General features: G+C 39.4%; 1 protein-coding gene across 1 annotated transcript; it reads right to left on the reverse strand.

Moving 5' to 3' along the window:
* Positions 1-294: 294 nt before the first annotated feature.
* mbtps2 (membrane-bound transcription factor peptidase, site 2) lies at positions 295-22191 on the reverse strand. Its single transcript, XM_003439297.5, has 11 exons — positions 21876-22191; positions 20356-20504; positions 18383-18521; positions 17667-17770; positions 14231-14358; positions 8610-8728; positions 7080-7260; positions 6146-6252; positions 3895-4093; positions 3509-3584; positions 295-1224 (listed from the first exon to the last, which is right to left on the reverse strand). Exons 1-11 carry the CDS (start codon positions 21948-21950, stop codon positions 1002-1004), a joined length of 1500 nt encoding a protein of 499 aa, XP_003439345.1. The 5' UTR covers positions 21951-22191; the 3' UTR covers positions 295-1001.
* Positions 22192-22255: the final 64 nt, after the last annotated feature.

The raw sequence follows: 22255 nt of genomic DNA on the forward strand, positions 1-22255 counted from the left end.
ATCATATTTGTTGCTGCTGTTTTATTGTAAATGCTGTATTATCACTGTGACAGTATACAGTATTGTCACTGTTGCAGTGCAGGTAATGTTAACCATTTTCATAAGGGAAAACTGCACATATTATACAAAATGATCTGGTTTTTTTGCTTAAATATGAATGATATCTAATGTTTTGTCACTAAATGACAAATTGATGAATAAAAGTAAGACATGTGTAGTAGAAGTATATAGTGGGAAAACACTTGCTAGATATACCAACGGTGTCTTCAACAGACAAAAGAAAAAGGAAAGAAAGAGGGAAAAAAATCAGTTTTTATTTCATAATTTCAAGAAATTGACTTTTGGAACTATATGACAGACACATAATAAAAAATAAAATGTACACATAAAGAAAAGGTGAGTTAAAAATAAAGCAATTTTCCCACTGCAATGCCAGATCAATCTGAAGGATAGACGCCATTTAAATATGCTCAAATTGATAGGAGTCCATTCATTTAATTAAATAATTCATGTTTTCATGAATAGTAGGTAGTAAAGTTTTTCAACAGTGATAAGGAATTCAAGATTATTATATTGCCATGCATTCACCAGAAAACAAAAGGCGGCTCCTTAAACTTTTTTGTGTCCACAGGTTAGCTTAGTCAACACCTCAGGAAAATATGGCATTTTTGGAATAGTAATGAAAAACACAAACACAGATGTTAAAATCAGTTCAGTCTTTGTAAACAGTCACATAGGACAGTGCTTTACAGCAAGTGCATTCGTTAACTTGTTTGTGTGCTTTTGGATTTATGGCAGCAACAAGGTGGATTAAAGTTGTTTTCCCTGGTGGTCCAATTTTAAAGGCAGAGTGATGTTATACTCAACAGTCTCCACAAGGTGGGCAGTGCTTCTGGGTAATGCAGTCTGTTCCCTGTATGTTCACAGTTTAATGGTCCACAACACTCAAACGCATCCTGAGACAACATCTCTCAGTCCACCGGGGCAGCTGACCGCTGTGGCTACCGTGCCGTGACCATCCACAGGCCCAGCGCCACGTTGGCCGCCAGCAGGGCGCTGCCTGCCAGGAGCAGGAAGAAACCAATCAGCTCGCGCTTCTGACGGTCTATTACCACATTGGCCAGCGTGGCCTCCAGCAGGGCGTTCAGCATCCACTGACCATCGAGAGCAAAGCACGGCACAGAGTTGACTACTGCTAATGCGCCAGAGAGGGACACCACGTATCTGAGAGGAAGGGCAGCTCAGGAAAACAAACACAGTAACAGGCAATTTAAGTGTCAGTTTAAGCAGCGAGCAATAGAAGCAGAGAAAGTTTACTTCTGTCTGCTGGTCAGCTAGCAAACAGTAGCAGTCCATTCTATACAGTTAGCTCAAAAACTCCAATTTGGTTAATTTTCTGAAAGAAATATTCTCTCCTGTTGAGACAGCTCCCAGTTTGGGCTCAGGACACAGACACACTCTCTACTTTAAACTTTCCTTTTTGGTAAATTCCCTTCAGCGGGCCCTGAACAGTCCCACAGTTATGCTACTATAAGCTCTGGCTGTTGATGATAAACAGATGATGATGATGAACAAAAAAGTTGCCCTTTGCCAAGACGCTCTACTTTACACTTCCCAAATGTATGCCATTAGTACTTTCCCCTTTGTGGTTTCCCATTATTCCTCTTTACTTTTCCTAAATTCCTCAACCAGTTGCAGTGGCCTCCATGAGGTTGGTTCTGCCAGAAGTCTCTTCCTGTCAAAAAGGAGTTCTTGACCATCACCAACTGCTTGTTCACAGGGTGTGATTGTTGGAGTTTTCTATCTATATTGTAAGGCAGGGGTCTCCAACTCCAGTCCTTGAGAGCTACTGTCCTGCAGCTTTTAGATGCATGCTTGTTCCAACACAACTGAATCAAATGAATGGCTTGTTACCAGGCCTTTTAAGAAGTAATTCAATCATTTGATAGGGCTGTGTCGGAGCAGGGATGCATCTAAAAGCTGCAGGACAGCAGCTCTCAAGGACTGGAGTTGGAGAGGGGAATTAAACTATTAATTAAATATTAATGAGATACGTTTTTACATTGCATCTTCTTAACATCTGTCATTTAATTCAGCCAAATTATATCACATCAGTGAGAACCAGTAGAAACAGCATTATCTAGAATATACTCTCAATTAGTTGTTACTTTGGAGTGTCCATAAAAAAAAATAAAGGTATCCACCATGACGTTACTCAGTGGTTTGTGCAGTCTGGTGTTTGAACTCTCAAACTAAGCATTATGCACACTCTTGTCGAACACAAGAAAGGCAAATGGCAAGAAAGGTCAATGAAATAAAATATACTGTATTCTTTATCTTCCTTTTTGGCATTAATGGGAACATAACTCAAAAAACGAACAAGATGCTGGATTTGACATGACCTAAAACTAGCAACTCACAGTCAGACCATAAACTCAACAGGAATGTGTTTAAGAACAGCACAGATCAAGTGTGCAATAGGCTCCCCCCCAATACACGTTAGAACAACTGGACATCTCTCTGTGACCAAAGGAGTCAGCCTCTGGCTTTTTATCATTATGAATGAAGGTTTAAGACACGTCTGCATTGGCTTCACCTTTTAGAAACCAAAGACCCATTCATCCTTTATATACAGCATTTTTTTCATAATTAAATTAGCACTGCATGCACACATAAGTAGCTGATATAAAACTACAAAACATATAATTAGATTTTGGGGGAAAAAAATCCTACTGAGGAAGAACTGGAAGCTGAAAATGACTAGATGAACAGGTAGCTGCTCACCAGTAGTAATCAGAAAAGGCGGCACGCTACAATCACCTGGTCAAATATGAGCAGTGTTGGTTTTCAAAAGATCACCATTAAAAATGCACCAACGTTGAATCATCCAAAATGCCCCAAGACCAAAGAGCATGCTTTTAACTTTCAAAGCATTACATAACAAGAAGCAGCAACTCACCCTTCCCTTACAAATAAAAAGTTGAATTCACATTAACGAAATACAGTTTTAGCCTTCACCGTCATCTTGACATAAACTTAATGCCCTTAATGAGGCCATGTCCTTTTCAGCCCAAATAAAAATCGTTTTCAATCAATCTAAGTACCAATCAGCAGTGCCAAGAGATAACTACTTTGTCAAGTAGTCACAAAGAAAAACAGACCTACAAAAATGTAAAAACAACTTAAAAAGGGTTGAACTGCAATCAGAAATGTGCACAGCAATGCAATTAAGGGCTGCATTCAGGCAATCTTGAAGTGCATCTGGCCTCTTGACTGTGCTGATTAGATGTTAAAAAGGGGTCTTTTATTCAGAAAAAGACATTTAGAATCAAGTAAGATGGAACTTTTATGCTATATAACCCTTCTAAAAGAGCAAACTGAGAACATGCAACACATGTTTAAAAAGTTGCACTGCATGTTATACTTTTTAGTGACAGAAGAGTGGGGTTCATTCTTCTTATGCCCATCATTTGATTATGACTGTAGTTCCTTTAACCTGAAAGGATACTTGCAGAAGGTTTCTAGGAATACAGGAAGATCCAGGTGGAGGAATCCAAAGCGGGGGACAAAGTTAGTCAGACTCACTGTGGAAATAAGAAAACACAGGATATATAGGTCCTCAGTTTGATCCACTCAACACTTTATGAATCTTAAATATGAGCTGAGAAAACATCCAGGCTCTTCGTGATTACTCCCTCGGCCTTGCCCAGAGTCAGCTCAACATCTACAGAACACTGTAAACACCAATTACTTGCTTATTACAGTAAATGCAGTTGCTTATTACAAGTTTTAAACTGAAAACACAAGATTTAAACAAATTATATGTTCAACAAACGGTTGCTTCAGCTAATTATGTCCTACATTCACAAATGGAGGTAACATAAGTGTCCGTACCTGCATACTGCAGGTGTGGCGGATATCCCACGAACAGCATGTGCGTGTTGGGAGGGTGTGTGACACGGATGAAGCGAGTCTGGTTCTCCAGAGAAGGCGTGACGCAAATGCTGGCAGTGTGGGAATGTGCAGCACAGTCGTCATCTGTGTGACACACCCGCGTTCCCGTCACCATCTTACGTACCGGCATACAGGCGTACTGAAGCCACAGGATTACACAAGAAACACAGGAAGTAAAAAACTGATTTTCAGTTACTGTATGCAGCTTTTCTCCATGTTAGCTAGCTTCTGTTTCCGCCATTAACGCCCATTAATGTTGGTATGGTGTCTTTTTCCATACAAAGCACGACTACACAAACACTTTCAGCTTGTATTTCAAACTGTATATCTAATTACTCTTTTCTGTAAATAAGGTTACATCATGCAAATTATGAAAGCGCCCCCATTTGAGACTGGGAGGAGACACTGGCGTTGCAGCTTCAGGATCTGTGCAAAGTCAAGTATATGGATCCACTTGCTGTGATGAATAGGGAGCAGTGCAAAATAGGAGATGATTATTTTTTGTTGACTACAACTTAACTCATGACATCCCCTAACACAGACATTTCAAAAATACACCTAGCAGCCACTTTGACAGGTAAAGCTGTTCAGCTACTGGTTAATGCAAATATCTAATTAGCCAATCATATGGCAGAATGGGTAAGAAAGGTGATTTAAGTGTCATGGTTATGCCATGGTTATGGGGTCAGGTGGGCTGGTATGAGTATTTCAGAAACTGCTGATCTACTTGGATTTTCCCACACAACCATCTGTATGACTTTCTGATCTGAAAAAGAGAAAACATCCACTCAGCTGCAGTTCTCTGGGTAAAAATTACTCGGATCAGTTGCACTTACATGCACAGTCACCTCAAAAAAAGCCTGTTTTGAGCCAGCGAAAGATCTGATCCTAAACAGAAAGTATTCAGTCATAATTTTCTTATTGTGAGCAAACAGCCAGGCTCAGAGGCTATCCTTCACACTGCAGGCCTTGAAGCTGTATTTATTTGAATACTGAAAAACCTTTATTAACTTTATTAAGTCCCTTTAAAGCAAGCAACATCTTACCCTTTAGGCAGCATTGCAAGTGTCAGGCAAGATTATGTAACAATAAAACTACTGAAAATTGACAGCTGTCATTGGGGGATGCTTCTAACTAAACAGAATTTATGAAATAAATGTATCAGAATTCAAACTTTAATTGTTGGTGTTCATGTTCATTTCCTCCAGATGGGAGGAAAAACATCAACAAAACCTTAATTTATACAACAGTAATGACATAAGTAGAGATGACATAAAGGGGCTTTCCTACATAGAGATTTTTGTGACCTCCACCCAAAGAGGTTTTAGCCACAAGTGGTTGGGGTTTCATTTACTCTAGCAAAATGGATCTTTTTGCTCGGCAAATGGTAAAGAAAAAAACAAACAAACATATCTGTGTGATATGGAGCACCCAACTCATTGACTTGAGAGCCAAAAGCCCATTGTACACCAGCAAAAAATCCCATAGCTGTGTTAGTGTACACATTCAGGATAATTTACTGTAGAGGTAAGCAGACAAGACAAGAATAAGCCTTAACCGCTGCTGTGTGACCAACATTTGCTGGCACATCAGCCCAGACAGAGCTGTGGGTGGGTGAGGTGTCGACACTTAAGGGAGGTGACAGGCAAGAAAAAAAAAGCAGAAAAACATAAATTTCAATCTCATTGTCCCAACAGGGGTCACAAAACCAGCTCTCTCATATAAAGCAGCCCTCAAACGCAGAAGTCCAGATAGATGCTCAAGCTAGGAAAAAAAATATATATATCTGAGTCACTCTGGGGCAAAACCAATCAGATTTGGGTCACTTCAGCATGTAAGGTAGACACAGAGTAATCTTCAATCGCAAGAACAAAACGTAACAGAGGTGGCATAAAAACCCACAGAAGAACTGTGGCTACTTAAGAAAATAAGGTGAAAAGAAGAACTGGTGATTTAGACAAAGTGTGCTCACACCAAATGCTGATAAAAATCCTAACTTTACTCGAACAGTGTCAAACTTTTTTCACAGCACCGCAGCTGAAAACTCATGGAAAGTCACACATGGAAATAAAAGGGAAGTGAACAAAGGAAGTAATATAAATATCCTCGACTGTCTAAAAGGTTTTGAGGCCTGTTCGTATGACGAACCAGCCACAAAAAGCCCCCACATCCATCAGTGAGTGTGTGTCACCTCTCTCTCTCTGCTGCTCCTGCCCTGTGGCTTAATGTAAGAGAAGCAGAGGTCTGTCAGGCTGTTGTTGCTGCAGCAGTCCATCGTTCCATCCAGACGCTTGAAAGCTACGGGGGGGAGAGAGAAACAGATGGAAAATATAGCACAACTCTGAAAAGAATCTTAAAAATAGATGTTCTGTTAGTAGGTGGACTCGAAATGGATGATTAGATAAAATAACACAATATCACACCATTTATTAGATGACTAAAAAAGTCCTCTGGACTCCTTAAAAGGTCAGTAGCTTTACTGCATAGTAAAACACACATGAATCTGGTGTGCTTCAGGCGAAAAACCCCAAAGACTCTGTTCTGCATATCTAATATGACAATAATTACTAATGCCAGAGTAAGAAGAGTATCATAAGTAAAATACCCAGTGCTAACTTGTTTCAGCTTATTTTCTATAACCATCCAAGACACAGACTTTGAAAGACAAAGGACAAAAAAATGACATAAATGTCTGATCTCTAAGCTGTTATGTCAATAAAGAATTTTGGGACTATAATAGAAAATTAACATTAAGGGCACCTGCTCCTAAATCAAATGTGCCACTTGAGTAAATTCTAGACCACAGAGAAGCAGCAGGGGCTAGGATTGGCCAGCTGTTACACAATTACCTCCCACATGAGTTGACACTTGGCCAATCGGAGCTCCTGTTGCTGCTCTGTAACTGTGACCCCGTTTAATATTTAAGTGGCCCACTGTAGTGATGACAAAACAAGGTCAATTAATGTTTAAATCAAGTGATTAATAAAGCAGTTTAACAGCTGCCTTTTGAAAGACGTTAATTTATGATGCAATTACAATTTAATACAGTCAAGTCTCCAGGTAGAGGTACTCAGCTGGCTCTTTATAGGAGTCCGGTGGCCTCGCTGCACAAATTCCTCACCCACCTCGTCCATGAGCCCAGCTGGGCTGCAGGCTGGCGACGGGGACGCAGTATCCCGCCTGTGGCGTGTGAGCGAGGTGAGACAGGCAGCTGGTCCAGTCCTCCACTCCCCTAACGGGACAGTCTTCCAGCCCTGTCACTATGTCCCCGACTGACAGACCCCTGGGACCGTCAGCTGCAGAGCCCTGGACCAAATACACACGCAGACATAAATCTTGATTTAAATGGGCAAAAGGTCACACAAGTGAAATGTGATGGCTTCAGTCCTGCAAGCTTGCAATAGTCGGAAACTCTGAGAGGGGGCACAGATAGACAAATACAATAACCTCTTGAGCAAGAGTCACCAACTATGGCTACACTGCTGCAGCATAAATACGTTAATGAAATAATAAATGATTGAGTCATAACATTTAAAAAAGTATTTATTGTGGATTTAAGTGTGGAAGATGAGCTCATAAGTCACATAGCCTAAGGAAAGAAATCTGGTGGTAATATAGCTGATACTATTGTGCCATTTGTCAGATGGCAACGGGGCGAACAGGCTGGTTATTGTCTCCGTTGGGCTCTGGACAAACACCTCACTTCACCAGTATCAGAGACACACAGGAACTAGTGATGTTCTGGGTGGTTTTAGTCACCCACTGCAGGGCATTCCTGTTCTGAACAAAGTGTACATTCCAGACTGCAGTGCTTCCATTTAGCCTTCTATTCCCCCTCTGTGGACGTTTACAAGGACTCCCAACACATGAATTTAGCCTTGTTTTGCTTTTTCTGACCCTTCTTTCCTGGTTGGAGATTAGTGATAGTCAGTTCTGGTCATTGTTCAAGTATTTTTAAATGCTGCCACACTGATGAACAGATAAAGCACCCTACAGGGCTTTTTAAAGTGGATTAAATATGCTAACAAAGGGCCACTAGCAGTGCTAAAGAACATATAAATAGCATATAGACTCCAACTACAGACTTGGCTATAACTATATTTTACTTAATTATTTACTATAGGGGGATTATGTATTGTTCTGAGTGTGTGCTTTTATTTGTTTGTTCCATGACGAAACTGAAGTGTTCTGTCGGAAAAATCAGTAGATGTAAACATATATTAAGGCTCAATTACCCAAAAATAACATTATTGCTGATAATATTATTAGTAGTAATAATATTAAGCTGTTCACCTGACATAGCTCACCTCCACAGGTAAACAGAGGTGTGTTTTGTAGCCTTTCTTATCTTAAATCAACAATCATCATCATCATTGATTGTAATCTGGCTGATGATGGTATAGCGTTATGGAGTATTAAAACAGTGGTTTATTTCAGTGTTTATTTGATTAATTTATGACAATGATATTCTCACCTCAGACAGAACAAAAACATTCAGCAGGTTTGTTGCTCACAGGCTTCACATCAGTTCAGTTTGGGACAGAGGCAGGGCAGCTTTAATCCATGTAGAGGTACGACATGTAACTTTATGCAAAATGGATTTTCTATCACGTCGACCTACCACTTTATCTGAAACGTGAAACTGAGGCACTGACCTGCACAACCTCTGTGACCAGCGCCCCAGCTCCGGTGGCGTACACGGGAAACAGGAGGAGAGGCAACAGGAAGAGAAAGGCTAATGCTGCCAAACACAGAACAAAGTTGTGCCACACGCCTGGAAAGAGAAGACAAAAATATTTTTTGTTTTTCTTCATTTTTATCTTCATTTGAGTTGTGTACGTTTGCTTTTTAAACTTTGGTTTAGGCATGTTAAAAACAATATTGTCAACAACAAGTCGATATATAGGTGGAGATCTTCACTTCAGTTCTATGCTGCTGTGGTTTTAATTCACCCCACAAGGCAGCAGTTAGCAACACAGCTAACATAGCACCGAGGAAGCTAACAGCAGGATACTGGCAGTTTGGAGGCATTTTACACCAACAGCTGCTGTTTGCACTTACATAAAAAAAACTTCTGCAAACATACAAACTGTGATCAAAGTAAGCAGACATGACTGAAAAGATCAGACGACTATGCTCACTCTCATTTACTTTCACTCTTGTCATGTTCGAACAGAGTCTTTAAACATGAAGCTAGTAGGACCCTAGTTTGGTGTAACACCTGTCAGTAAGCTTTTATTACACTTATGTTAACATAAAATGCTGTTGTCACCGCAACTAAATCTGATTCCACTCCAGCTGTCTCCTGTCAGCTGCACACCTGCTGCAGTTTGTGGCCTCATGACTCTCACTTTGATCCAAAATAAGATCAGTGAAAATAAATTAGTTGAACAACACCAATACATTATTTTTTCCCCATTGTATTTCTCCTGTACCTGTTTTCATTTATTATTTCACTGTTTAAGTCGAACTTGATGTTTTTTTTCCCCATATGTCTATCTCTCCCTCTCATATACCCAGTCTCTTCCTCACAGTGAGGCATACAGATTATTAATTTAACAGCGTTATTGGATAGGAACTCTGTATTGGCAGACACTCGAAGCCAAAGTCTCCGTTTCGAATTGGAAGTGGTGGAAGACAGGTTCACACATTTTCCAGCCAGCTGCTGCAGTAATTACTCCTTCTAAATCAAATCAAGTGGATATATGCCTGTTAAACTGCCTCGGTGTCTGAACTTTACATGGTTATAACTACAAGCTCTTGTATTCGTTTTAATTTCTTACTGTTTTATCTTAAAAGATCACTTATCTAAGTACACATAAAGGGAAGTTTCTGTTTGTCCCATGGTTCAAAGTAAACTGTAGTGCACCTGCTATCTTCTATGAACAAAAATTTAAAATATTGAGGTCAGTGTATGCTCAGTTTCAGACTTCTTTTGGCCATATACGGCATGCCCCGCCCACATGCCGTTAAAACCTTCTGTCAACGGCAAAGTACATGGAAACTGGAGGGTCGGCTTCACAGCTCATTTCAGACGTCTAATGAACTACTAGTGTAAAAATAAGGATTATTTTGTCTACTAATGCTGAAATGCCACTCTAAGAGGACACAAGATTATAAATACACGAATGGAAATGTGAATAACAGACCACCGTTTTAAGAAACACATAAAACATTGCAAACCTGACGCAATTTCATTTTCCTTACAAAATTACTCTGCACTAAAAAGACTGGCTAATGAGTGTCTTTCTTTGACCTACAAAAGGAAGAACTCCAAATATAAGAAGAAATACTAATATCCTGCTTATCTAGTCTGCACATCACTTTGTGGACAACAACAGTCTTTTCATCCTTCGCATCCTTCAAAAAGCTTCTACTAAACCATCCACCGTAACGTGAGGACTGTATGGTAAAGCTTTGCTGCTGCTGTAATAACCACCTGCGTGTTTGCCACATATTCTGAATGTAGGATCTCGTGGCACAACAGTAACCACTGCTCACTAAAAATAGCCGTCTATACCATCTTAATTATGCAAGAGGACTAAGCCAGTCTCCCAAAAACCACGGGAGGAAACGTCGCATGGCCTGATGAGGTCAAAGCACTCAACGGTATCACTCAAACATAGTGATGGTGACATAGACAGAGGCAGACTCTGTGGTCAGGGGGAAGTTAAAAACATGGTATTTTGAGAAAAACCTTTTTGACAAAAAAGGGATGTACAGCTGGAAAAAAAATGCATACACTGCCGGGCACTACATCTTAAATAAAGTCAATGTCTGCCCTACTGGCAAAAAAGAAAAAAGGAAAGGGTTCATGCAGTTTCAAATATTGATATATGCAGTAAACAAACTATTAAAGTTTCAGCACCTATCTCTACAGGAATAAATAATAAACATGTTATGTCTGACAACCCCTCTTGCACGCAGGGCAATCTCCACTGTGGACAGCGAGAGAAAAAACAATAAACACAGCATGCTATTACGTCACCGCCCTCCTAATGGGAAAAGCATCTCTCTCACTTTGTCACGTGAACTGACTGAACGTCTCAGTTTTGCATCTGGAGTCCCCACCAAGTTATTTTCTTCTCAGCAAAGCCTGAGGGAATTTTTTCACTTGATAGGTAAAGACAAAGACAGTTTCCCAACAGCTCTTCACTGCCCTCTAAAGGCTGCAAACAGCAAAGGGAGATCCAGCAGTATGACATTTTGCCAGCTGTACCATCATCTGTATGGAGCTCAGCCTCGACCAGACCAGCTTGACATTTCCAAGGCTGAAAAAATTATTCATAGCGTCACCACACTCTGAATTAAGGTGTGGCTCTGTTTACCTGAGCGCTCTTGTTCTGTTCTACTTTTGCACTTTTACTCCATGTCTTCAATCTATAGAAATTTGAAAATGATTAAGTGCAAAAATAAATTAAAAAATTAATCAAATTTTCAAGTAATTTTCATCTTTGACTGAATCATTAAAATTTTATTTTCTCTAATAAAGCAAAAATAAATATTACAAAGCAGGAAGAATGTCAGAACCTTTTTTTTCTAAATTATATTTGCACTGCAATAACAGGCCTCATCCCCCCATTTTTATAACTACAAGCTTTCTTCATTATATTCAGAAATGCTTTCATTAAGATAAGGTGATTGGGATTTTTGCATTAAACTGCCGGACAGAATAATTGCTTCTGAATTGACCAAATACAAGTCAGAAGCAATACAAAGACAATAGAATAAATAATCCTATAACACAACATAAAACATCACAGTATGCATGGCCCAGCTAACAATTTCTCTACATAATGAGTGCATCAACTATATTCAATTGATAATAACTTCAGAATTTTACTAACGTAAGCATTTAAATGTGCTAACTTTTAATTAACATTAGCCAGACCTTTGTATTGATAAGGCTTTCGCACATGTATAGTACTGGGCAGGTGTCACCTTGTTGTCCAAGTTTTTTGGGGGGGTTTAGACACTGGCTGCTATTTCCACTCATTTTCAATCCAGTCCTTGTACTGGACCATTTCCAGGAGAATCTTATTTAATAGTTTGTATTTTAAATTTCATAAGCCATTTAACACTGGCCTGTGAATAATTCAAGCACAAAAAGGCATCTAATTCAAGTGATGAACCCATTCCATTTACACTTATCAGACAATTTAGCAAAGAATCCATTTTAAATTGTATCACCTCTAGTTGTAAAATGTATCACCTTCAGCCTAGGTGATTCCCAAAGAACTACTAGCTGAAAACTTCTCTCAGCATTGTGTGAATCATGGTTGATTCACATAATGTTCAATTCAATTCAATTTGAATTCAATTTTATTTATACACCACCAAATCACAACAACAGTCGTCTCAAGCAAATTATATTGTAAGGTAGACCCTAGAATAATACATACAGAGAAAAACGCAACAATTATATGACCCCCTATTAGCAAGCACTTTGGTGACAGTGGGAAGGAAAAACTCCCTTTTAACAGGAAGAAACCTGCGGTTGGGGTGTTTGCCAAAGCCTCATCAGAAATGATTTCAGTGGAAGGGTGGCTGTGATGAAGGTATTCTTAAGTTAACAATGAGAAAAGGCTGAGGTCTGGCAAAGTGTACAAGAACTGGACTGAAAATCGGCAGCAACAGGTTTAATGAAGTGATGAATCTAAATTCAGAAATTATTTGTTCAAATTTCAAACTTGTTATCAACATGTGCGCAGGGACATAATAGTGAGTATCATAACAGCGAGTAAGCCATCACTAAAACACGGTGGAGACTCGGTCATAGTTTGGGGCTGCATTTCAGCCAGTGATGTCAGAGATCTTGTCAAAATTGATGAACACAGAAAGAAACCAGCAGATTCTTATCCACCATGCAAAACCATCTGAAAAATCATCCGCCTGGCAGTGCATTATGATTGAGGGAAAGCAATATCTTAGGCCTGAGTAACATAGAACTAGACACCAGTCAACAACGAGGTGGATGAGCGTCTTCTGGAGGCTGCTTGCGGTCATTGGGTTAAACCAGTCACAGACAGGTATATGGTTGCTTGCAGATTGCTGTGGCTGCCCGCCGTTTGCGCAGAAGATGCTGATTCCCCTGCAAACACTTTACTACCAAGAGGTATTAAAACTAAAGTGCGATACAAACTGCAAACTAAGAACATTTGCCTTCAAATTGAAAGTTTCACCTCTCTACTGAAAATAACACATTTAAATAAACTTTTACTTTGAAGGCGAATGGTTGAGAGTAGTTGGCAAGTGTTTGCAGACTAGTCAGCATCTTTCATACCAACTAAAGTCAACCAAAGCAATCTGCTAGCAACCGTATACCTGTTTGTGACCAATTTCACTTAACAGCAGCAAGCAACCTCCAGCAACCACTCATCAAACAGACCTGTGGTTACCCAAGTCTCACTGATTGGCCTCTTGGTGCATGACTGTGGATTAAAAAAATCTATTTTACAGAGATTGCTAGCAACCACTTGCAAATAGTTTGGGAATACTCACTTTTCCCTAGTAACCAGTGGTTACCAAGCAGTCAACAACCGGACTCTAGGCCTGTATGACCAGGGCCTTAACAAGTCCACATTAATCCTTTCATACTCTCTGTAAGGGGGCATGGGTATACATTATCAAAGTGCAAACAATGCATCTTTTACAGTTGGTTTTTTGTTGTGATTTCTGTGTTTTAACTCAGCCTAAGATCTGCTCTCATAACTTTTACTTTGCAAGAATATAAAGAGCAACACTTACAAGTTATATGCAGAAAAACTTCTAATGTTAATCTATTGTGTTTTGTTTTTTTGGTTTTCATTGTGATCATGTGAATTGTGTTAATTTGGCAATCAAGTTCAAGTCCCTGCTTGATGTTTAATTTATGTTTCATATAACAGTTCTGCTGTAATTCTTACAGCATAGGGATTTTCCAAACTGACTACTTGACTATTTTCTAATGAAACTGCACTTTTCTTCCAAACCAGACCACACACAGAAAATACTCAGGCTTTAAGCAGCTCCCTCTGATGATCTGCGATGGCAGACATCAGTCACATTCATGGGAGAATGACTGCCAGCTTACCAATCAATTCATTAAGCTCTAATTTTCTTAATTGCAGAGTGAAATGATTTGATGCGATGCAGCTGTCTGCTGCTTAGCAATAAACTCCTCAGAGTGACCTTTGCTGGCAAAACAACATGCTCGTAATAATTGTGATTAATAGCTGGAAACACAATCAGGCTGCCGTAAGGAGCTATCAGCACATCTCAGGGTAAAAAGTCTTACCGGCACAGAAGATGCGGAGCTGCTGAGTCGGTGATATGAGGTTGAGGTGTGTGGTGAAGAGGTCCACAAATGCACCAGGATAAACTACGAACACAAACATCCCGAATCCATTCACTCGCACTTGCTCCCTGCGTAGGAACAGAAATAAAAAACAAAGAAACATTAGATTTCAAAGGGAAACAGACTATATGAGGGGTGTCAAACAAACAGCCTGAGGGCCAGAACAGAAGGAAGATAAAGGAGGTCATCATTTTTGGATTCTTATCATGACCTAGAAGACAAGGAGCCATGCCAAAGCTTTCTTTCAGCTATGATGGAAATATTTCTTTGCAGACTACCAGAAAGTGAAAGAAGAGACACTGGAATCCCACTTATTTTATTTATTTCAGCCTTACCATCATGGATCGGATTGATTGGATTGATTCAATACAAATGAAAATATTCCAACAGTACTTGTATTTCTTACACATACAGCATATTATAAAAAGTGGTTTTACTGGTCTAGCCCTGTAGCAGTTGCTGGCAATTGCTGGCGTGCCAGCCAGATTTACAATCCGACACCCTACAAAGGAACTTGTCCCGAGGCCAGTCTCTACAATTGTATACACAAAACCGGTGAGCTCAGAAGGCAGAGCAGGTCACCTACTAATCGGAAGTTTTGTGGTTTGATCCAGTCTGCATGTCAAAGTATCCATGGGCAATATATTGAACCACAGGTTGCTCTCTGATGTGTTGATTGGAGTGTCATGTGTGTGAATCTTCAACAGAAAGCGCTTAGGCATAGAAAAAAGTCCTTGTATAAATGGGTGCGAATAAGTGAACAAGGCAAGCTGTATAAAGCACTTTGAGTGCTCAAGTGAAGTAGAAAAGCACTATATAAGACCCAGTCCTTTTACCATTTACCACAAAAGCCCACAACATACAAAAGAACAGCAAATACACAGAAGACAGTGCACTTCAAGAAAGCACTCACACTGTAATTACAATAACAGCGCAAAATACAGCGCTATTCATTCAATTTTCACCTAGAGTCAAATGTTCAGGCCAATTTTTGGTCCTTGAATTTAACAGAGGGTAAACTCTTCTGCTAAGAGAGAATCTTTGTTAACAGCTGGTACTCCAACAACTGAAGTGGTGGAAGCTCCTGGGACTGAACATCTGGGACGTTTCCAGGTTTTGGGCACAGTGAGGGAAAATCTTCGAAAGCCAAGGTATGACAGATACCTAAGAAATGGCAGACTTGATTTACGCTGTCAAGGGTTGATAGACTGGTGACAAGCACATGACAGACTGATGGGAGTCACATGGTAAGAATGCGCAATTTCTTTTTTGAAGGCTTGTAATTAGGTGTTTTAGGGGGTACATGACATACCATGGATGTGCACATGAGATAGGGCACACCCACTAGAAAAAGGCAAAGAGCAGAGCTCATGTGAGATCAAACTGGGCTTTGCTGCCCTCGAACTCAAATGACACACCAGACTCCGCTAAACATATAAGAAGTCTCGAGACTATTTAGAGAAACGCACTATAGTGTTTGTGAATATTTAGAGGAAAACATGGATGTAGCTTCTGGGAAGTGTGGAGGTACCTTAAACCTTCAAATAGAAAGCAGAGGGCAACATCTGGCTCCAAGCAGAAGTCGGATTGTATAAGAAGCTATGGGAAAATCTATTCTGGCGCTCACTGGATGTTTGACCTCAGTAAACATTTTGCTAGTAATTTCATTAATATACATTTTTTAGATTATGTGGTTATTAACTGATATGTAATTAAAGCGGGGTTTAGTAAGGGAACGTTATTCGCCTCAGGTGTGCAGCAGCACTTGGGGTTACTAAATACAACTGCAATATACAGGGTTCATCAAAAAGAACCATCCAATTTCAAAAGGCTATATTTGTTAAAGTAATGGACATAGAACCTTGAAATACATTTTAAAATACATGGCTGAATATAATGTTTTATATACAAAACTTGCAATTTTCACAATTGCTCAACGTGTTCCTTTCTAGACACACAGCATGTGTCCATACGATAGTCAAACTCGTCACATGCTTTTGAGAGCATCTCTGGAACCACTGCTGTTGTTATGCTACCTACCATCAACCACATGAAACTCATGAATCCCCTCTTTGTAACAATGCATCTTTCAATTGTTACAGGCGAACAGCTGCAGAATTACAGCACTTTGAAATTGAACGATTCTTTTTGATACACCCAGTATATATTGCGCCGAAAGTTAAGAATTAATTGTTAATTTACTGCATCAGAATTTACAATAAACATCCTTTAAAAAAAAATCTAAACAATATTTGGCTTGACCTAGTCTTTGGCTTCCTTGAACCCCTGTTTGATTGAATCAAGATACTGACTTGACTGTTTATGGATGTACATATTTTTAAAATGTTAATTCTTTTCCTATATTTGTCATAAATACATACCACTATACTTGAAACCTAGCCCCCTACTGCGTTCATGTTTATCTGGACACAAGTTGTATCCTGTATTAAAATAACTGCAACCCTTTGGAGAAAAAAATCCTCCAGCAGAGGTTAATCACAGTCTGGCAGACTGTATCCACATGAAAGAAGTCTTTGAGGCTCTTCACTTAAAAAGCACTTGTCTGAAATCGGTGGCTTTGTGAAAAATGAGATGATGCAGCACATCAGAGGGGTCATCTCATCTGGACCATGTGCTATGCACACTAGTTCATTAGTTTTGATTTGCACAGTCCACCTAATCATTAACTGCAATCAGAACCAATGCACCATTAAATAAAAATCAGGAATGAATTAAAGTGATTTTTTGGGGCTCATCAAAATCACACAAAGTGAGCAAGTAAAACAACGCCCAATTAAAGGAAATTATCAGCAACTTGTGGTTTTGAATTTGACATCAAAGCATGCGATTAATACAAAAAACACATTTATTTCCACTGTAAGTGGACAGCCTAAGCCACTCTAATTTTATCAAACCGGGGTGTTTAAAGTCAAATTTAAATACTAAAGTAGCAGAAACACATTCTACTTAAAACAGAATAAAAGGCGAAGGGCTCTATATTTGGCTCATGTCTGCAGGCAGATTGTCCCATCTTTAACAATCCTTTATCTCTGATTCAGATAAATCCTTTATCTTAATCCCGAAAGGTTATCAAGGGACAAGATTATAAATCAGGCTCCTCTCCTGTGGAACCAGCTCCCAATTTGGCTTCAAGAGACAGACGTCCTCTCTACTTTTAAGACCAGGCTTCAAACATTTTGATAAAGTCTGACATACATTTACAACGTCCTCCTTGTAAACAGACTTGTAGTATTAGAGTCTTTGTATTCTTTCACCTTTCTGGAGTTTAATATACCCCCCCCCAAAAAAACAAATGCTCTTTATCATGCTGGATGCTATGTTGACACACTGCAATGTGGTGTGGTGTGGTTATTACCTCAGTGCTGCCACAGCGTGGCCCAGCTCATGTATTACTCCACTGAGCAGCAGGGCGATGAAGAAGTAGGCCAGCTGGCTTGTGGGTAGGTTAACGCCGGGGACCTAAAGACACACCAGAGACCAAAAAAAAAAAAGAAACTGACTAAGATATGAACATAAAACATAATTCACCGAGTTAAAAATCAGCATTTATGGTTAGTTATATCCTAAAAATGAAGAGCCAATTTAACCACAGTGTAACAACTTCCCAAATAAAAACCCTAATTTGTATCACCACATTTAATTTCTTTTTGCTTCTTCACGTTAATTGCTGAAGCTTGTTTTTTTTTTTTTGCATTTTTTCTCCTTCTGGCTGCATTGAGAACTTTTTTCTTCTCCGGGCTGAATTCTTGGATATAAATGGCCCACTAATAGCTTCCCATGAATCACCTACAGAGCTCCATTGGGGATAGGGCTCACATTAATGCACAGTTATTTGACACCATAATGAATAAAAAGGGAAGAGGGAAACACACTTCTGAAAAGCAGGGGTCTTTTTTTGTTTCATGGCACAGACATTTGAATTTCACACGCTTATGATGAACTCTGAAGGACGGATTTATCCAGTTACACACAGAAAAGAGACACAAACGCTCACAGATTTAAATCTGATGAATACCATTTTCATTCAGCTGATTGAACTCATTTATAAACATCTCATTAAAGTCAACCTACCACCACCTGCAGGGCCTGTTGATCTCCAATCCGTGGGTTGTCTGTGGTCATCTGAGCGATGGTCTGCTGCAGAGTCCTTATCAGCAGCACCACTGACCCCAACATGGCAGCGATACCAAACACCAGGCCACTGTTGAACCTGGGAAACACAGATGGGATGCACATTTCAACAAGTGCAATTTTGCTGTACTTTATTAACGTTTATAAATGTGGAAAAAAAAAATGTAAGATTATTAAAGCTGCACAACAGCAAAAACACCTCGAATTGAGAAACTCAGAAAAGCCACACAAAGTCAGTTCCATACTAAGAGTATTAGTTTTAAAAACAGTCAATAGCACAAGTCATCTACTACAAATCCACATGGAAGATAGGAGCTTTTGAGGTTGTGGATCTGTGGACATTTCTGATACGTTTAAAGGAAGCTTAAGACCTGCTTTTGTCCCTATTTTAATTTGTTTAATCTTTGTCTTCATCTTACTGTGAAGAGCTGTGTGATTTAAGTTATTGAGAAGGTGTCTGCTAACATCTCAAGCTATTTATTTTTTACATTTGCTGCCGACTTTGGCTTTTAAGGCTCGGTTGTCATACGGCTGGTTATAGGAAGTCAGTGCAGACTCAGTTTGCAATTAAAATGTAATCCTCTAAAATTTCCTTTTCTTCCAGGAAACAAATTATGTCCAGTGAAAGTAAGTAAACAGCTTCTCTGAATCCATTTACTGCAGAAAAGACATTTTAGAAATGTTATTAAACTGCCAAATGCTTTTATGATGGAAAAGGAAGGTTGAGGGAAGCTTTTAGCCAAACCATCAAGTATCAAAGTCAAAAGTAACTCTTTTGTACTTAAAGGAACAGCACCTAATTTACAAGAAAAAAAAAGTATAATTTTATTGTAACTGAAGTGGAAGGAAGCAGGAATCTGAAGGTGTGGACGAACAAGGTTTATGGAGGGAAATTAGTCTCAAAAGGTTTTACAAACGTGTGTGATATGATCCATACGCATAAACTAACTTGCAAATGTACTCAATTATATATATATATATATATATATATATATATATATGTATACTGAGCACTCACAAATGTGTGCTCCAAACCACACACAAATACAGAACAATTTGCACAAGCATAAAACTATTTTACAAACATGTATATCAAAATCTGAGCAAACAGTGATAATTTACACATATTTTCAAGGTCAGGATTACAAATCTGATTATCTTCGTATTTTGGTTTCTCGTGGATGCAAATATCTAAAAATAATTGTGAAATCTTTTTGCTTACTCGGAGATTGTTAAATACACGTGCAAAAATTGCCTGATACGCACTTCACATGTGCACACGGTGTTTTGAGACTCTTTACTGCCAGCTTCACGCAGATCCACAAATGTAAGCTAAATTTAAGTGTAAGTTGAAAACTGGAACATCTGGGCTTCTTATGGATTCCTATGCTTTTCAAATAAAGCAGACATTTTTTTTCCTCATCACCTCTCGACTAGAAAATCTACATTCATCAGCCATGGATGCCACATAGCAGCCTAGATGTAGCTATGCCAGGTAACTCTGATTATATCAGCATTCAAAATATACAAGAGATTAGTCAAAATAAACTCAGCAGCAGCATCTTATTTGAATCACACTTTGACTTTCACTGGTTACTGTATCTGTAACTTGTAAATGTATGTTTTGTAGTCGGGGAGTGATCGGCTGTTCTGTTTATTCAGGAAAAAAAAACAAAAAAAATAAAAACAAAAACAAAACGTTGTTTTATTTGAAAAACACATGAGGAAGCTCAGATGTCCCGGTTTTCCACTAGAACCTGAATCAAATCATTTGTACACATTTATCAATGTTAGTTTAGGCTTGTGTGTCACAACATACACATTTTCAACCATTTTTGAGACTAACTGCACTCGATTAAAGTTCAGAAAGACTACAGGAACAGCTGAGTGGATTATATATACAGAAACCGTACCATATGAAAAGAGCCCGGGGGTTGATGCGGGCGCAGTATGCAAATAGTCGGTTGAACATGGTGGTTTGCCATCTCACGTGAAAAGGAGACAACATCAGGCCCCGACTGGCGAGCCACGACTCATAGCTGATCCGATGCGTCACCGACGACTGCAGGATAGAGACAAAGTCAGTACACGAGCACATCCACATCACTATTTATCTCTAACTTTATATAAGCTACAAGGGGTTACAATGTTAAAAGTTGCCCACCGATGCATGTAATGATAAAAGCAGCCAAATGCTTAATCATTGTAAGAAAAGGAAAAGCAAGTCGAGGGAGGAGGACAGACTGAAATAGTTTACACACAAAACAGCTCAGAAAAGAGGCCGCAGACTGCCTCTAACTTGGTAGGAAATAAGGTTTTTATGTTTTATAAATAACACGAAGGCTTCTCAAATCTGAAACTGGGATTTAAACTCCACTGAACAGTAAAATTCGCAATGATATTTAAAGGCTTTCACAGTCTTCATTAACTCATCTGCACAATGTTCAAAATGCAGCTGAAATTGAGCAGATGTTGATATTACAAGCCTCATTCACTGGCTCTTCTGTATCTTTAGATCTGACAAGATGTTACATGTTTGTACATGGGGATATACTTTTGGCTAGCAAAAGTGTCTGGTTCAACTGCAACTTGCTAAGGGACATTTAACCAAATCTTTGTGGGGTCGTATGTAAATATTTAGAGTCTGTATGTATACTTTCGACCCTGTGTTGAGTCAAGAAAATCCTAAATAAATTCAATCTTGCTCACCCAGTTATTGTTTTTTAAAGTCATAATATATGACTGTAATAGCTGGGATAGGATCCAGCAGGCCTGCAACACTAATTAGGATAGCCAGTTAATGAAAACTAATGAGTGGACGGATGGCCTAATGGACGTCTCGGTTTTAAAAAATAGGTTAATAACAAATTTTCTTTCTTTCTTTTTCCTCAATAATCCTTGAATGTGCTTCCACACTAATAATGCTATAATTATCCCCTGCTGGTTTTATTGTGAATGGCAATTTCCTCTTTGTTTGTACTTGATTTTAATATCTTTTTGCACTGCACCTTTGGACTCTCTTCGTCCTTGTTTACTTGTGTTTTGTTTTGTAATTCCATGACATTTTAAGGGTTGGAGAGCAGATCTCTAGGTTGCCAGGTTTTCCAGGATACATGGAAATCCTGAGTTATATTCTATACTATATACTACTGCAGGTACTCGCTTATAGTTTATTCTGATAGCATTTAAAGACAGACAGGGTCTTATATTTCCCACATTTTCTGCTCACTTTAAGCATTAAACGCATCTCATGGACAGACATTGTGAAGTAATGGCCATAATGTGTTTAATAGCGGGGGTTCCAGGGCTGCTGTGGCCTGTTTACACGAGTGTTCACAGCTCAAACCTCTTCTAATGTTAAATCCGTTCACGTGCGTCAGCTGACAGACTGCTGAGCAGGAAGAAAAACAAAAACAAGAAGGCAAATATTCACCCTGAGCAGCGTGTCCGCCAGATAGACGGCACACCAGCCTCCCATCACAAACACCAGCAGGGACACGGGGATCATAGTGCAGCCGTTACAGGACTCCACACCGCGCCGCCTTCATCACTCCCTCTGCCCGCCCTTTGTCACGCAGCTGGCCGCCGTCATTAGCGTCCAAAGCTGCCATAAAATGCCGTCACTTACGGTGAAGTGCAAACAGACAGAAAGGTTTGATTTCACGAATGCCGTGAATCGAAAGAAGTGTCAGCACTGCGCGACAAACCTCCGGCTTCTTCTTCTTCTTCGACGCTTTCTTTTGTCCCTGCCGATATTGCGCCATCAGGTGTTCAACTGCAGCATCTCACTTTTCATTTTGGGTCGTTTTCACA

Source organism: Oreochromis niloticus, linkage group LG9, assembly GCF_001858045.2.
Source record: "Oreochromis niloticus isolate F11D_XX linkage group LG9, O_niloticus_UMD_NMBU, whole genome shotgun sequence".
Lineage (NCBI taxonomy): Eukaryota > Metazoa > Chordata > Actinopteri > Cichliformes > Cichlidae > Oreochromis > Oreochromis niloticus.

Coding starts and splice junctions, on each gene's coding strand:
- mbtps2 (XM_003439297.5), bottom strand. CDS start 21,950: ATGATCCCCGTGTCCCTGCTGGTGTTTGTGATGGGAGGCTGGTGTGCC. Junction 20,505..21,875: donor TGGCGGACACGCTGCTCAGG/GTGAATATTTGC, acceptor TCTATCCTGCAG/TCGTCGGTGACGCATCGGAT. Junction 1,225..3,508: donor TTCCTAGAAACCTTCTGCAA/GTATCCTTTCAG, acceptor CCTTCCTCTCAG/ATACGTGGTGTCCCTCTCTG.